General features: G+C 38.0%; 1 protein-coding gene and 1 long non-coding RNA gene across 4 annotated transcripts in view; one reads left to right on the forward strand and one right to left on the reverse strand.

Moving 5' to 3' along the window:
* The window catches only part of LOC133241074 (uncharacterized), a 1,297,712-nt gene that overhangs the window by 569,731 nt on the left and 711,576 nt on the right, over positions 1-16,405 (forward strand). The window lies entirely within an intron of this gene.
* Positions 960-3,823, reverse strand: LOC133241752 (prostate tumor-overexpressed gene 1 protein homolog). Its single transcript, XM_061407685.1, has 2 exons — positions 3,236-3,823; positions 960-1,085 (listed from the first exon to the last, which is right to left on the reverse strand). Exons 1-2 carry the CDS (start codon positions 3,821-3,823, stop codon positions 960-962), a joined length of 714 nt encoding a protein of 237 aa, XP_061263669.1.

Raw genomic sequence — 16,405 nt, forward strand, 5'->3', positions numbered from 1 at the left:
TACAGACCTCGGGAGGCTGATTGCCTTCTTATGGTTATACCTAAGCAGTGGCTAAGTAGAAACTGAAACGTGAGCATTTTGACTTCAGAGTTTATCCCTTATTCCATCCTATTTCTTAGGCCTATCCTTCAAGTTCAGTGAAAGTCCATTTGGCTGTTTTTATGTTGATGAATAAAAGAACATTCAGACAATCAAAGAGAAATGACATTTTATTTGCATAGTCGATGAGAACAGCACCAACAAAAATCTAAGATGTTTGTTTAAAATGCACATATTCTGTTGTTTACTTTAGATAGATTCTTGATTGTCATTAAAAGACTGTTCCCTTTTTTTTCAGTCCTCCGTTCTCTTTGAATCTGACTTTTCCTAGGAGATAAAAATGACTTTAAAAAGAAGCTCACTATGAAAGATCAAAAGTGGCATTTAATCATTTAATCAGCAGTTATTTATTAGCAACCTCTTTTGTATGTATAATTATATAGGCTCTGGAGAAAGGAATGATAAAGTTTCTCTCCTGAAGGGTTGTATTGATTAGTAGAGAAGTTAGAAGAAAGCAAGCAAGTATACGGCCTGGCGTATAGTCAGCATTTAGTAAAATTTGCTAGATGAATGAGGAAAAAAGTGTTAGGGGGTGTTATTGGTATTAGGGCTGTTTTATCAAAGTACCATGAGCTGGGTAACTTAAAATAATAGACATTTATTTTCTCCAGTCCTGGAGTCTAGAATCTTGAAATCAAGGTATAGGCAAGGCCATGCTCCTCCTGAAGACTCAAGTGGGGTATCCTTTCTTGCCTCATTCTAGCTTCCTATAGTTGCCAGTGGTCCTTGGTGTTCATTGGAATTTAGATACAGCACTTCTACCTCTTCTGTTATCATAGAGCCAGCTTTCTGCATCTGTCAGGGTCCAATTTCTCATTCTATGTGGATGCTAGTCATTGGATTAAGGCCCTATCTAATCCTTACAGCTTCATCTTAACTTCATTACATCTGCAAAGATGCTGTTTCCGAATGAGGTCACATTCACAGATGCCAGGCATTAGGGCTTGTACATATTTTTTGAGATGGGGTAAGGGGCACGATTCGAGCTATAACAGGGAGTGATGACAAATTGGGATAGAGGACAAGAGCTCACAGTATATTTATGTGTCTGTGTGTGCGTGTGTGTGTGTGTGTAGGGGAGGGTGAGGATGACTTCCTAGAAAAGATGAAGCTTCAATGGCATTGGAAAAATAAAGTTGTCCTAGGGCATGGTAGGAGATGAGGCAGGCATTGAGAGAGAAGTACTTAAGAAGCTGTAAGTATCTAATAACATAACTGTGGATCCTGAGCCTCAGTCCAAGAAGTCATCACTGTATGAAAAGAAGTAAACGATATTTTGTTTTTATTCCTTATTATTTCAGCTGACTTCTTTATCATATACATATTAAAATATCAAATATATATATATATATATATATATATATATATATCAGGACTAGCAATCTGTATGTAAGATGTATGGTAATGCTTTGGTATCAACTTTCAAAAACCTCCTGTCCCAGTGAGAAACCTTTTGTACTATCTCAAGTTCTGATTCTCATAAATGGGGATGCCTGTACCTTGCTAATAAGGAAGAAGCTTTCCTTGTTGAAAGTATCAACTTGATTTCCACATTCACTGTTATTGATAACTGTGCTAACCTAAAATGATTTGTCTTTTGTTGGTTTTAATTGATAAAACCCTAGAAATGAGTCAAAAGTACAAAAATTATAAGATAAAGTTCAAAGTACTGCAGCATCACCAGAGCAGTTAAGCTCTTAATATAGGTCATAATTATTGTAATTTTCCCTCAAGCTGAGTTGGTAAAGAAGCCTCCTGCAATACAGGATATCCCAGTTCAATTCCTGGGTCAGGAAGATCCACTGGAGAAGGGAGAGGCTACTCACTCCAGTGTTCTTGAGCTTCCCTTGTGGCTCAGCTGGTAAAGAATCTGCCTGCAACACGGGAGACCTGGGTTTGATACCTGGGTTGGGAAGATCCCCTGGAGAAGGGAAAGGCTATCCACTCAGGTATTCTGGCCTGGAGAATTCCATGGACAGTATAGTCCAAGAGGTAACAAAGAGTTTGATGCAACTTTCACTCACTCACTCCAGTGTAATTTTGAGCCTCAGTATATTACTTTCAAACATCTTTGATGTGAATGGTCATGTCATGGATTAATAAAAGAGATTATAATTATTGCTCTAAAATCTGCACTTTAAAATATATCTGTCCAACAACATGGATTTGGAATTGGTCAAATAAATTAAGAATAAAACTATATTATGGTTCTCTATTTGGAGAAGGAAATGGCAACCCACTCCAGTGTTCTTGCCTGGAGAATCCCAGGGATGGGGGAGCCTGGTGGGCTGCCATCTGTGGGGTCGCACAGAGTCGGACACGACTGAAGCAACTTAGCAGCAGCAGCAACACTGTCCTCTAAAATGCAAAAAAGGCAAAATGGCTGACTGGGGCGGCCTTACAAATAGCTGTGAAAAGAAGAGAAGCAAAAAGCAAAGGAGAAAAGGAAAGAGATAAACATCTGAATGCAGAGTTCCAAAGCATAGCAAGAAGAGATAAGAAAGCCTTCTTCAGAGATCAATGCAAAGAAATAGAAGAAAACAACAGAATGGGAAAGACTAGGGATCTCTTCAAGAAAATCAGAGATACCAAAGGAATATTTCATGCAAAGATGGGCTCAATATAGGACAGAAATGGTATGGACCTAACAGAAGCAGAAGATATTAAGAACAGATGACAAGAATACACAGAAGAACTGTACAAAAAAGAGCTTCACAACCCAGATAATCACGATGGTGTGATCAATGGCCTAGAGCCAGACATCCTGGAATGTGAAGTCAAATGGGCCTTAGAAAGCATCACTACGAACAAAGCTAGTGGAGGTGATGGAATTCCAGTTGAGCTATTCCAAATCCTGAAAGATGATGCTGCGAAAGTGCTGCACTCAATATGCCAGCAAATTTGGAAAACTCAGCAGTGGCCACAGGACTGGAAAAGGTCAGTTTTCCTTCCAACCCCAAAGAAAGGCAATGCCAAAGAATGCTCAAACTACCGCACAACTGCACTCATCTCACATGCTAGTAAAGTAATGCTCAAAATTCTCCAAGCCAGGCCTCAGCAACATGTGAACCCTGAACTTCCTGATGTTCAAGCTGGTTTTAGAAAAGGCAGAGGAACCAGAGATCAAATTGCCAACATCCGCTGGATCATGAAGGGGGATGAGGCCAATGAAGATCTTCTTCTCCGAGGAGTACAGGAGCATGAGCACGCGCACCTCGCAGGAGGCCTTGTAGGAGAAGTGCACGCAGCCCGCAAAGCCATTGTCCATGATCCGGCACAGGCTCTTCAGCGTCTCCAGGTCCTTGGTGAAGTGGAACTTCACCAAGCGGGAGTTCCGGAAGAGCGGCACCAGCGTGGTCAGGAGCTGCTGCGGGATGAGCTGCATGTACAGCTTCCTCGGCCACTGCTCGGTCCTCAGGATCACCCCTTGGTTCACATAGATGTGCGAGGGCAGCCACCGCTTAGACCGGCTGTGGGGCTCAGGCCTGGGCTCCTGCCACTCCATGACTCCGCTCCACGCCAGGAACTTGTTGTTGACGATCTGGACGGGGCCTGCCACGCCGCCAGGTCCCACTGCCTGTTTCCGGGTGGTGATGACCTGCCGGATGGCGTTGACGAAGCCGCTCTGGTCGTAGGGGATGAGGCCCATGAAGACCTTCTTCTTGGACGAGTACAGCAGCATGAGCACGCGCACCTCGCATGGGGAGATGTGCGGGAAGAGCATGCAGCATGGAAAAAGCAAGAGAGTTCCAGAAAAACATCTATTTCTGCTTTATTGACTATGCCAAAGCCTTTGACTGTGTGGATCACAATCAACTGTAGAAAATTCTTCAAAAGATGGGAATACCAGACCACCTGATCTGCCTCTTGAGAAATTTGTATGCAGGTCAGGAAGCAACAGTTCGAACTGGACATGGAACAACAGACTGGTTCCAAATAGGAAAAGGAGTTCATCAAGGCTGTATATTGTCACCCTGTTTATTTAACTTCTATGCAGAGTACATCATGAGAAACTCTGGACTGGAAGAAACACAAGCTGGAATCAAGATTGCCGGGAGAAATATCAATAACCTCAGGTATGTAGATGACACCACCCTTATGGCAGAAAGTGAAGAGGAACTCAAAAGCCTCTTGATGAAAGTGAAAGTGGAGAGTGAAAAAGTTGGCTTAAAGTTCAACATTCAGAAAACGAAGATCATGGCATCTGGTCCCACCACTTCATGGTAAATAGATGGGGAAACAGTGGAAACAGTGTCACATTTTATTTTGGGGGGCTCCAAAATCACTGCAGATAGTGACTGCAGCCATGAAATTAAAAGACACTTCCTCCTTGGAAGGAAAGTTATGACCAACCTAGATAGCATATTCAAAAGCAGAGACATTACTTTGCCAACAAAGATTCGTCTAGTCAAGGCTATGGTTTTTCCTGTGGTCGTGTATGGATGTGAGAGTTGGACTGTGAAGAAGGCTGAGCACCGAAGAACTGATGCTTTTGAACTGTGGTGTTGGAGAAGACTCTTGAGAGTCCCTTGGACTGCAAGGAGATCCAACCAGTCCATTCTGAAGGAGATCAGCCCTGGGATTTCTTTAGAAGGAATGATGCTAAAGCTGAAACTCCAGTACTTTAGCCACCTCATGTGAAGAGTTGACTCATTGGAAAGGACTCTGATGCTGGGAGGGATTGGGGGCAGGAGGAGAAGGGGACAACAGAGGATGAGATGGCTGGATGGCATCACTGACTAGATGGACGTGAGTCTGAGTGAACTCCGGGAGCTGGTGATGGACAGAGAGGCCTGGCGTGCTGCGATTCATGGGGTCGCAAAGAGTCCGACATGACTGAGCGACTGATCTGATCTGATCTGAAAGCCTGTTTTAAAGGTACATTTTATAGCACAGGGAACCTCCCGTGATACATTATTGAAATTCAAAATCCTATTCACAGTTCATTTTAATTTTAAAGTAATTTGTATGTAAAAGGAAAAACCCCAAATAATGAGCTCTTACAAATAATTTTATTGTATATGCCCTGTTTCATAGTTTTCAAATTCACTGGAAGAATGAGTATGAAAAAGTGAAACAATGAACAGCTATGTGGGAACCTCACTCATTTATTAATAACAGTGAGGAACTTATCTGCTAATTTAATAATAACTTTCAATAATAGAAGAATATTTCCTCCATTTACTAGTGTTATCCATGATGTAAAGTCTACAGACATGACACAGTTTTAAATTTAATCTGCTTCATTAATATTTTCTTCATTAGCATTTTCTTAAATCTACACAATTAGCAAAATAATAGGCCACACCCCAAGTTGTAGGTTTCTTTGATGGTTTAGACGGTAAATAATCTGCCTGTAATACAGGAGACCTGGGTTTGATCCCTAGGTCAGGAAGATCTCCTGGAGAAGGGAATGGCCTTGTCCAGTATTCTTGTCTGGAGAATCGCATTAACAGAGGCTACAGTCCCTGAAGTTGCAAAGAGTCAGACAGGACTTGAGCGACTAACACTTTCACTTTCACTTCGGTGAAAATATCCCCATTGGTTTTTAAGCTGTTACCACAACAGTACCAAACTTGTAATTGGGGAAAGATGCACATGTACTGACACAATAGATATAAATAAACTCCAGGATACAGAAAATAGTGAATTGCAGTCAAATTCTTTATAAAATGATGAGTTAGGAGTACTTACCATCATATTTAATTAAGTGTATATAACTAATGTTAAAAATAGCTCATCATTAAAAAAACTCTCACAAGTTGACACTAGCTGGATCCAGCACACTGTTAGCCAAGTGAAAAAAAAAAAAAACATATATATATATATATATATAAAAATATATGTGCTCATGTATGTGTGTGTAAGAAACAGAATTAATATATATATTTATTATATATAATGTAATATATGATATATAAACATAATATATATACTTATATAAAGAATTGTATATTTATAACATATAATATATAAAATATATATTTATATTTACATTTATATATTAATAATACATATTTATAATATATAATATGTAATGCTATATAATATGAGATATATATGATGCTATATAAATAAAGTTTATATAATATATATATATTATATATATATGTTAATCTATCCCAACTTTAAACTCTGGTCATATAAAATTCAAACACACATATATATACACATACATATAAAATAACATGCATTTGTAAGTATATATGTGTACATACAGATTTTTATACATATATAGGTTGTTGTTTAGTCACTAAGCCATGTCCAACTCTTTTGTGACCCATCGACTGTAGCCTGTCCATGGGATTTCCCAGGCAAGGATACTGGAATGGGTTGCCATTTCCTTCTCCAGGGGATCTTCTGAACCCTGGGATCAAGCCCACTGGTTTCCTGCATTGGCAGGTGAATTCTTTACCACTGAGCCACCAGGGAAGCCCCACACATATGGGCATATATGTTATATTTTTTTACAAAGTTGTTTATGAATATAATTGAATATCCTCCATTGTGGATAATTTTAGAGCAATATGGAAATTGAGGGTAGGGATAAAAAGTAAAAGGAAAAACAGAAGAGGATATATATTTTTTATTTAATATTTTCTCAGTGTCTCCATTTCCTTATCTGTAAAATGGGCTGACAATAATAGGACTTACTTCACAGGCTGGTGGAAATGAATGAATGAGTCTATATGGGTAAAGTACTAAGAATGGTATATTATGCAACTTAAAAATATTAGGCAGAAGTTAGTATTTGCTGTGATTATTATCATTTTGATTATTAGAAAAAAAAATCGCAGAATGAAATTGCTCTATGTTGTATTTTTCATATATTTTAACAACATTTTCTCCAGAATGCTTGTTTCAATTTGAACTGCTATTGAGCTGTGTTTGAGACTGTTTAATAGGTGACACTCCCTGTAATAGTCTATATTATCTTTTAAGCTCAATTTTACAAATGAAAATCATATTTAATTGCTTTAAACTATATTTTTTTATTATTTATCAATCACATCAAAGGTTTAATTAATATGCATGATGAGATGTTTTCATTTTTGATTTTCAGTTTGTTTTGTTTGTTTGTTTGTTTTTGATTTTCAGTTTGATTCATAAAAATTGTAAATGTGAGAAAAGTATACACATTAAATAGATCAACCAGTATTTCCTTTATTAATTTCTTCCTTTAGATATGCTAGAAATACAACTTCTTTATATTCTAAACTCTTTGAGGATTTTATTTTTTCACATAATTTTATCCAAAATTTTTAAGATATATAAAATTCAACTTTCAATTTTTTTTTAATTTTTATAAGTCTATATACTGACAATTCTATTCTTTCCTCATTGATTTAAAATGTTGCTTACCACACTTTGGACCTCTAAATACAATTTTCTTTTTAATTTTCTGTGAGTTTATTATTTTGCCAGCACCATCCTTGTTCTCCTAATCTTTGCTCTGTTTTTGAAGCTCTTGTATCTTAAGCACAGAGCAGTAAATGCAACCTCTAAAGGTTAAAGTCAGAGAAGGCAATGGCACCCCACTCCAGTACTCTTGCCTGGAGAATCCCATGGATGGAGGAGCCTGGTAGGCTGCAGTCCATGGGGTCACGAAGAGTCAGACACGACTGAACGACTTCACTTTCACTTTTCACTTTCATGCATTGGAGGAGGAAATGGCAACCCACTCCAGTGTTCTTGCCTGGAGAATCCCAGGGACGGGGGGGCCTGGTGGGCTTCCGTCTATGGGGTCGCACAGAGTCGGACACGACTGAAGTGACTCAGCAGCAGCAGCAAAGGTTAAAGTGCAATAGAGTTTATGACTGACTAACATGGGCAGTATAACTTTTTTCTGCCTTTTCTTTTTTTTTCACTATAACTTTTAAAAGCACTTAGTTGCGAGGAGGCATGGTTTGTGAGGTATTTTAGGATTTGTTTTTGCCATCACTTGGATTTCGATTTTTTCCCTCTGAAAATAAACATCCGTCTAAGTTAGCAAATAATAATTAAGTTTTGGAAAATAGATGGGACATTGATTCACAACATCTGTGATGATATGCCTCTCAACTTAGGTTATTCATATATTTAATGTTTTAATTGCTTGATAAACTATTTTCCACGTAAAGCAGATATTTCTTCTCAATTATAGAGTTTTGTTTTTGTTTTTTTTCTTTCCTCAATAGATATTTTAAGCTGTAAAGATGCTTTTACATTTGGCAGCGGCTGCTGCTGCTGCTGCTGCTAAGTCACTTCAGTCGTGTCCGACTCTGTGCGACCCCATAGACGGCAGCCCACCAGGCTCCCCCGTCCCTGGGATTCTCCAGGCAAGAACGCTGGAGTGGGTTGCCATTTCCTTCTCCAATGCATGAAAGTGAAAAGTGAAAGTGAAGTCGCTCAGTTGTGTCCGACTCTTAGAGACCACATGGATAGCAGCCCCGCAGGCTCCTCCGTCCATGGGATTTTCCAGGCAAGAGTACTGGAGTGGGGGCCATCGCCTTCTCCTAAAGAGAGATAATTAAGACTTTCTTTAGAAAAGCAACATGTAAAACAAATTCTTATTTTATAGACTCACAACTCTCTAGGGCTTTCCTGGTGGCTCAGACAGTAGTGTCGGGATACAGGTTCGATCCCTGGGTCCAGAAGATCCCTTGGAGAAGGAAATGACAACCCACTCCAGTACTCTTGCCTGGAAAACTACATGGATGGAGGAGCCTGGTAGGCTATTCTGTCCATGGGGTCACAAAGAGTCAGACACAGCTGAGCTACTTCACTTTCACTTTTCACAACTTATCATTTCTTATTTCTGTGAATTAGTCTGAGAAGCTTTTAAATCTAATTAATCCTTAACCAAGTGTAGTACCACAGGATGAAATTTTGTGTAGCTTCCATGGGCAGGGATTTAATTTTGGATTTGCAAACAGTTAAATAAATCATCTCCAGGTGACTTATGCCTATTAGTTTATGGTAAGGAACAATTTAGTTAATTTAAGTATTTCAGTTAATTTAAATATCATTTTAATCTGCATTTGTGTGTGTAGTGTGTCTGTGATCATGTGTGTTTTTGAACACTTATTTATTCTTTCTTTCAAGTTACCTAGAACTCCTGAGATATTTTCCAATATGGGGTAAATAAATCTATGTGAGGTAACAGAAAGAGATCAGGTCTGGAAATTCAGATACCTGTTCTCCACTTTACCTATTCTCTATTTCTAGGATTCATATTATTGAAGTGTAGAAATATTGGATATCTAGGACCACTTCAGATTCTAAAATACTATGATTCTAAATTTAATAATGGTGAAATTTATTTCAGAAGGAAATCATTGTTATATTCTTGACTATTTATGTCTTTCATATCTAGATCTGAGTTTTAGAACTATTGAACAAACTTTATCTTGGTCATTTGCCTTTCCAGGTACTATTAACTCTAGAAATGTGAATTGGGACTTTGGATAAGTAGTCACAGTGGTAAGGAATCTACCTGCCAATGCAGGAGATGTGGGTTCCACCTCTGGGTTGGGAAGAAACCCTGAAGAAGGAAATGGCAACCCACTCCAGTTTTCTTGCCTAGGAAATCCCATGGACAGAGGGTCCTGGCAGGCTAGAGTCCATGGGGTCACAAAAGAGTTAGATACAACTTAGTGACTAAATGACAACAGGAAGGAACAAAAGATTAAAGAACCTAGAATATACATGTATTTATATATATATATATATATATATATATATATATATATATATAGTATTAAAATTCCCTAGTGTTTCTTATAGGGTTTTATATATATATAAACTCTAGAAACTCTAAAATCACTAAATAAAGTTTGATTATACTACCCTCCATTACCACTCACACATGTAAATAAGTTGAGGAAGGAATGGAGGAAACCATTTTAACTTATCTGCCCTGATTTTTTACTCAGCTAAACTCCACCTCACACTAAGATGGGAAATCTGATGAGGTGCCACATCTGGAGCAGAATTTCATTCTGGAACTGATTCAGTTTTCATCTGAATGATTACTGATGGCACAGAAGTACTCTTGAAGTCAAAAGAACTTGATGTAATGAATCAGTCATTTCACAGGATCAGAATAGTGCAAGGTTTTAAAGTTGTGCTACTGATAAAATTTATATATATATATATATATATATATAAATATAAAACACACATATATACACAGAATGCATATGCAACACATTATAAGATGAAAAGGAACGTTTTCAAAATTGAAACAGGAAAATGCATTTATTATTGTTACAAGTTATATATATATATATATAAATTATTAAAAATTAAATCAAAACTAAAATTTTAAAATATAATTACTATCACTGATTAACTGAGGATATTATTTTTGTCTCATTTGTTCTGCTGTAAATTAAGAAGGAAAATACCTTCTACATAAAATGATGTAGGAGTTGAATGAAACAACATATATAAAACTTCAACCCTGGGTTTTGGCACAGAAGAATGGTGTTTCTTACTTTATTCTTGCAACTTTTTTTTACAGAACATTTCAGAGATATGTAAAAGAGACCTAAGAGGATAATGACCCCCATGTGACACTCAACAAGTATCAAATCATTTTGTCCCCTATTCATTTAGCATTATTTTGAAGCAAATCCCAAAAGTCATAACAATTTATCTGTAAATCTTTAAATATATCTCTGAACAATAAGTGTTCTTTATATGAAAACCCAAAAACCCGAATAATATCATCATACCCAGTTAGTAGCAATTTATTAGCAATTAATTCAGTCAGATGCAAACCCAGTTCTACACCTCACAAGAGAAAGTAAGAGCAGAAGGTGATGATACAAAATAAATTATATTTTCATATTATGTGTATATATTCTCTGTTTTATTTTATTTTTTTAATGGGATGTGGTGCCTGAATCCCAGAGCAGTCAAGGGATTAGGTCAATTATGAGCCTAGAGCAAAATCAGTCACTTTGTAACACTCGGGTCATTCCCTTCCCTCTTTTGTTCTAACATCTACATTTTAGGAAATGATCAATTTCCCACTGTAAGTAAATGCAGTGGATTCACAGTATTTGTGGTAGTTTCATTTTGTAAAGTAGCCATAAACACTGAATTTGTGAATCCTGAACCATTGTTCCTAAAGGAAATCAGGGATTAGTTTCCTGTAAGACTCAAGTCACAGCATACCTTGCTAACTGATCAATACTTAACCTTGTTTTATGTATGTTTCTGTTTAAAGACATCTTATCTAATATACTTTGTTGATTACTGCTACTGCTAAGTCGCTTCAGTCGTGTCCGACTCTGTGCGACCCTATAGACAGCAGCCCACCAGGCTCCCCCGTCCCTGGGATTCTCCAGGCAAGAACACTGGAGTGGGTTGCCATTTCCTTCTCCAGTACACAAAAGTGAAAAGTGAAAGTGAAGTCGCTGAGTCCTGTCCGAATCCTAGAGACCCCATGGACTGCAGCTTACCAGTCTCCTCTGTCCATGGGATTTTCCAGGCAAGAGTACTGGAGTGGGGTGCCATTGCCTTCTCCGACTTTGTTGATTAACATTTACCTAATGGCTGATAGCCACCCTTACTGCAGAAAGCAAACAGGAACTAAAGACTCTCTTGATGAAGGTGAAAAAGAAAAGTGAAGATGTTGGCTTAAAGTTCAATATTCAAAAAATGAAGATCATGATATCTGGTCCCATCACTTCATGGCAAATAGATTGGGAAACAGTGACAGACTTTATTTTCTTGGGCTCTGAAATCACTGTAGACAGTGACTGCAGCCATGAAAGACGCTTGCTCCTTGGAAGTAAAGCTATGACCAACCTAGACACCATTATTAAAAAGCAGAGACATTATTTGCTGACAAAGGTCTGTCTAGTCAAAGCTATGATTTTTTCAGCAGCCATGTATGGATGTGAGAGTCGGACCATAAAAGAAATTGAGTTCTGAAGAGTTGATGCTTTTGAACTGTGGAGTTGGGGAAGACTCTTAAGAATCCCTTGGACTGCAAGGAGATCAAACCAGTCCATCCTAAAGGAAATCAGTCCTGAATATTTATGGGAAGGACTGATGCTGAAGCTGAAACTCCAATACTTTGGCCACTTGATGCAAAGAACTGACTCATTAGAAAAGACCCTGATGCTGGGAAGGATTGAAGGCAGGTGGAGAAGGGGATGACAGAGGATGAGATGGTTGGATGGTATCACCGACTCAATGGACATGAGTTGAGTAAACTCTGGGATTGGTGATGAAAGCCTGGTGTGCTGCAGCCAATGGGGTAGCAGAGTCGGACACAACTGAGTGACTGAACTGAACTGAACTGAGGGGCCAATAACACTAAAATGCATGCCTGAATAAAGTTTCTCTACTTCGTGTATTTCCTCCACAAGGCACATCACAGCCCTTGGGACACTAGACAGCACTTCAGCACTGCCCTTGGGGGCCAACTTAGACAATGAAATCACCTACAAAAAAGCACACAACTACCAAAAATGTAGCACTAAATGTACCGGGGAAAGGATACTTGCATACAGTGGGAGAACTGAAATGACAGAGGACCACCTTGTTTGACCTTAGCTGGGAAGTTGTGTGTCTGCAATTCAAATGTTTGACCATTCTGCACATGTACATAATAACCCAAAAACATTGATTTGGGGGCTGCAAAAATATTTTAGTAAGCAGGCAAATTGCAGGTATAGAATCCTTGAATAATGAGGATTGGTTGTTCATACATTTATATATAGAATACATTTAGAACTTAAAAATTAACCTTGAGAATAATTATAAATAATATTGAATTATTGAGTTTAGGGGGCAAAGTAGGGGAAAGTGCATGGCAGAAGGACAGTAGACACTTGTGGTTTTTTGTTTTTGTTTTTGTTTTTTTTTTCAAAATTGAGCACAGAGGGAAATACAGTACGTTGAGATAAAGCACATTCAGAATTTTTAAGTGGTGCCCCGGCTCTGTTGATGAGGAAGGAGTTGGGATGTCTGGAGCATGGTATGATGGCAGAGATCACAGAACTCTGCTATGTGGCTATGTCCTGACCTGCCCTGGCACGTATCAATATTACTGTTTATGCCTGTGGCTTGCACACTGAAATTGCTCCTTCAGTTCCACCAAATGAATATTTCCTAAAGACTATTCACCAACTTGACTATCCAAGCTTTTATTTCAAGGAGAGAACAAGTAATTTTCAATGGGACCAAGAGAATTTACGTGATAATTCAAAAATTGCTTAGCAGTGAGCAAACAGTAGAGAATTAAGCAGTTAGTGCAGTAAGGATTCTTTTTTTCATGGAGACATATTTTGTCTCTTTTTTTGATTTATTTATCTTTAATTGATGAATAATTGCTTTATAGTATTGTATTGGTTTCTACCAAACATCAACATGAATCAGCCATAGGTTTACCCATGTCCCCTACCACTTGAGCATCCCTCCCTATCCCACCCTTCTAGGCTGTTATCAAGCCCTGATTTGAATTCCCTGAGTCATACAGCAAGTTGCCATTGGCTATCTATTTTACATATGGTAATGTATGTTTCCATGTTACTCTTGCCATACCTCCTACCCTGCCCTTCTCTCCCTACCAATCCAGCTGTGTCCATAAGCAATGTTATATCTTCACACACACACAGTTGAGGATAAATAGGAAACAGCCTTTAAAGAGAACAGACTAGCTTCTGACACATAACATCTGGACTCCTCTATGTCAGAGCCAAACCCACAGTGACAACACCCTTTGAAGGACCATGGATATAATTCACTTGACTTATCTTACAAAGCCATTGGGCTTAATTGTATCTATCATGTTATTTGGAAGAGAGAGCAGTGGCTATTGAAACTGCCCCAACCCTTAAACAAGCTAATTTTTGAACAGAGCAAAATGTTGAGGCTGAGAACTGAAAACATGGAGGTGATCATTAGATTAATTAATTCCAAAGGATCTAAACTTGAAGCTTCTGTTTCATGGGGTGATGACTCAAAAATGTTGAGGATGTCTTTCTTGGAGATCGTCAAAGGCTCTTTGCTTCATTAATCTAATTTTTTGGGTGAGCCATTAATTTTGCCTGTAAGAATAAGGGTTTTTTAGCTCATAAGAAACTCCACAGTCATGAAGCAGCAACTTGATGTGATTAAAACAGCTCTTCCCATGATAGGCTCAGCTAAGGAATTTGGATAAATGCTAATTCTGTGATTTTCATATTTCAGTGATTTGGCTCTCTTATCAGTTCCCATTATGCTGACTTTTTTCATGGAAATGAAAAGAAAATGAGGGATTGCAGTTCAAGATTCCCCTTAATGTGATGGCTGCCTTCTGTGAGAGTCATCAGGAAGTCAGCTCATTCAAATTTTGAAAACTGACTGGAATTCATAATTATTCATGTCTGAGGCCCATGCTCTTCTGATTACCAGCGCATGTTCCTGGGCCTTCACTTAGTCAACAGGAATCCATGCTTCATTTCTTCTGTGTCTAATCACTCCCATTGGGGGAGCTAGTGAACTACCCAGGTTATTTATGCTTCTTTCTAGGGTGTTCTGAGCATGTAAGAGGACTGGAACCATCCCAGTGTGATGATATTAGGAGATGGAGACTTAAGGAACTAATTAGTTTTAGTTGAGGTCATGAAGTTAGAGTTCTGATGATGAGACTAGCTCCCTTATGAAAAAAGAAAGACATCAGAGCTTCCTCTCTGCCACACGTGGACATGGTAGGAAGGCAGACATCTGAAAGTCGAGAAGAGAGCCATCACCAAGCACTGAATCTGTTGACACCTTGAGTCCTCACCAAGACTTCCCAGCCTCCAGAACTGTGAGAAATAAATGTATGTGGTTTAAGTCACCCAGTCAATGGTACTGTGTGATAGCAGTCCAAGCTAAGACAAACAATAATAGCAAATTCACAAGAATAACATACACCATTTGGGAGACTTTTTCTCTGTGACTCCACCGCCCAAGTTACTATTGATTTGAACCTCTACATTTCATAGACTATGGAAAATTAAGTATTCTATCCCAAGTTTTTTTTTTTCCAAATTCTATGATCATTTATCCTCATGACCTTTCTGCCTCCTATATCTACATACCATCTCTGTGATGCTATTCCTTGTTCTGGAGATGCAACTTAGCATATCCACTTGAATAAAATATTTGTAGGCATAACTGACTTTGCAGATTTTTTTTTTCTTTTTGAGGGATAGGAATGCTAAAATGGCATTAATGGTAAAGCAATGTAAACAATGTTAGAATTCATATTAAACCTCTTATTTCTAAAGTATTTTTATGAAAGACTGAGTGGTTTCACTGTTTATGTTAGTTTTCTGTGGCCATGGTGACAAAATGCCACAAACTTAGTGGCTTTTGTTGTCTTAACAACAAATTCTAAATCAGTATCACTAGGCTGAAGTCAGGGTCATGTTTCCTTAGTAAGTTTCAAGGGGAATCCATTCCTTGTTTGTTCCATCTTCTGGGGACTGCTGACATTCCTTTGATTATGGTCACATTATCCCAATCCCTGCTTCCATCTTCACATCACCTTCCCATCAGTGTCAGTCTAATCTTCCAATCGCCTCTCTCAAATAAGGACACTTGTGATAATTTTAGGACCCATTCATATAGTCCAGGACAATCACCAAATGCTAAAAGCCTTAACTTAATCACATGTGTGTGCCAAGAACTTTTGTCTTATAAAAGTATCTACAGGTTCCAGGGATTTGGGCCAGATATCTTTGAGTGGCCATTTTTCAAGCTGCTGTACTGTTTTCATTCATTCCGGCCCATCTCTAGGTGACTGGCTGCCTTTCTCTCTCTCCCCTCCATTTCTCTCTGCTTCGCAACCTCTTCTGAGAACTATCTGAGGAAAGCTGAATTCTGTTATACAAAACAGGGGAACTCTCCTCAGTCCTCAGTGTCAAACACTCATCAAAAAATCCATACAAAACAAAGCAAGAAGAATAGATAAACAAAAATCTATTTATCAGAAAGCATGATCTCTACAAAGCAAGAATTATTCTTTCATGAGAAAAGAATTATATTATTTTACTTATATTATCGCTTAGAAATTCATGTATACCTGTGGCAGATTCATTTTGATATTTGGCAAAACTAATACAATTATGTAAAGTTTAAAAATAAAATAAAATTGGAAGAATAAAAAAAATAAATAAATAAATAAATAAATAAATATAGCAGTGTGTACAAAAAAAAAAAAAAAGAAATTCATGGTGATTTAAAAATAATTGCATTATCTTAATATTCTCCTGATAGTTTTGAGTAAAATCTGTTAGTTTCACTATTTTAAAATCAGAGGAACTGGCCTCAAAACAGC

The sequence above is a fragment of the Bos javanicus genome, chromosome 29, assembly GCF_032452875.1.
Source record: "Bos javanicus breed banteng chromosome 29, ARS-OSU_banteng_1.0, whole genome shotgun sequence".
Lineage (NCBI taxonomy): Eukaryota > Metazoa > Chordata > Mammalia > Artiodactyla > Bovidae > Bos > Bos javanicus.

Coding starts and splice junctions, on each gene's coding strand:
- LOC133241752 (XM_061407685.1), bottom strand. CDS start 3,823: ATGCTCTTCCCGCACATCTCCCCATGCGAGGTGCGCGTGCTCATGCTG. Junction 1,086..3,235: donor CCCTTCATGATCCAGCGGAT/GTTGGCAATTTG, acceptor TCCCTGTTATAG/CTCGAATCGTGCCCCTTACC.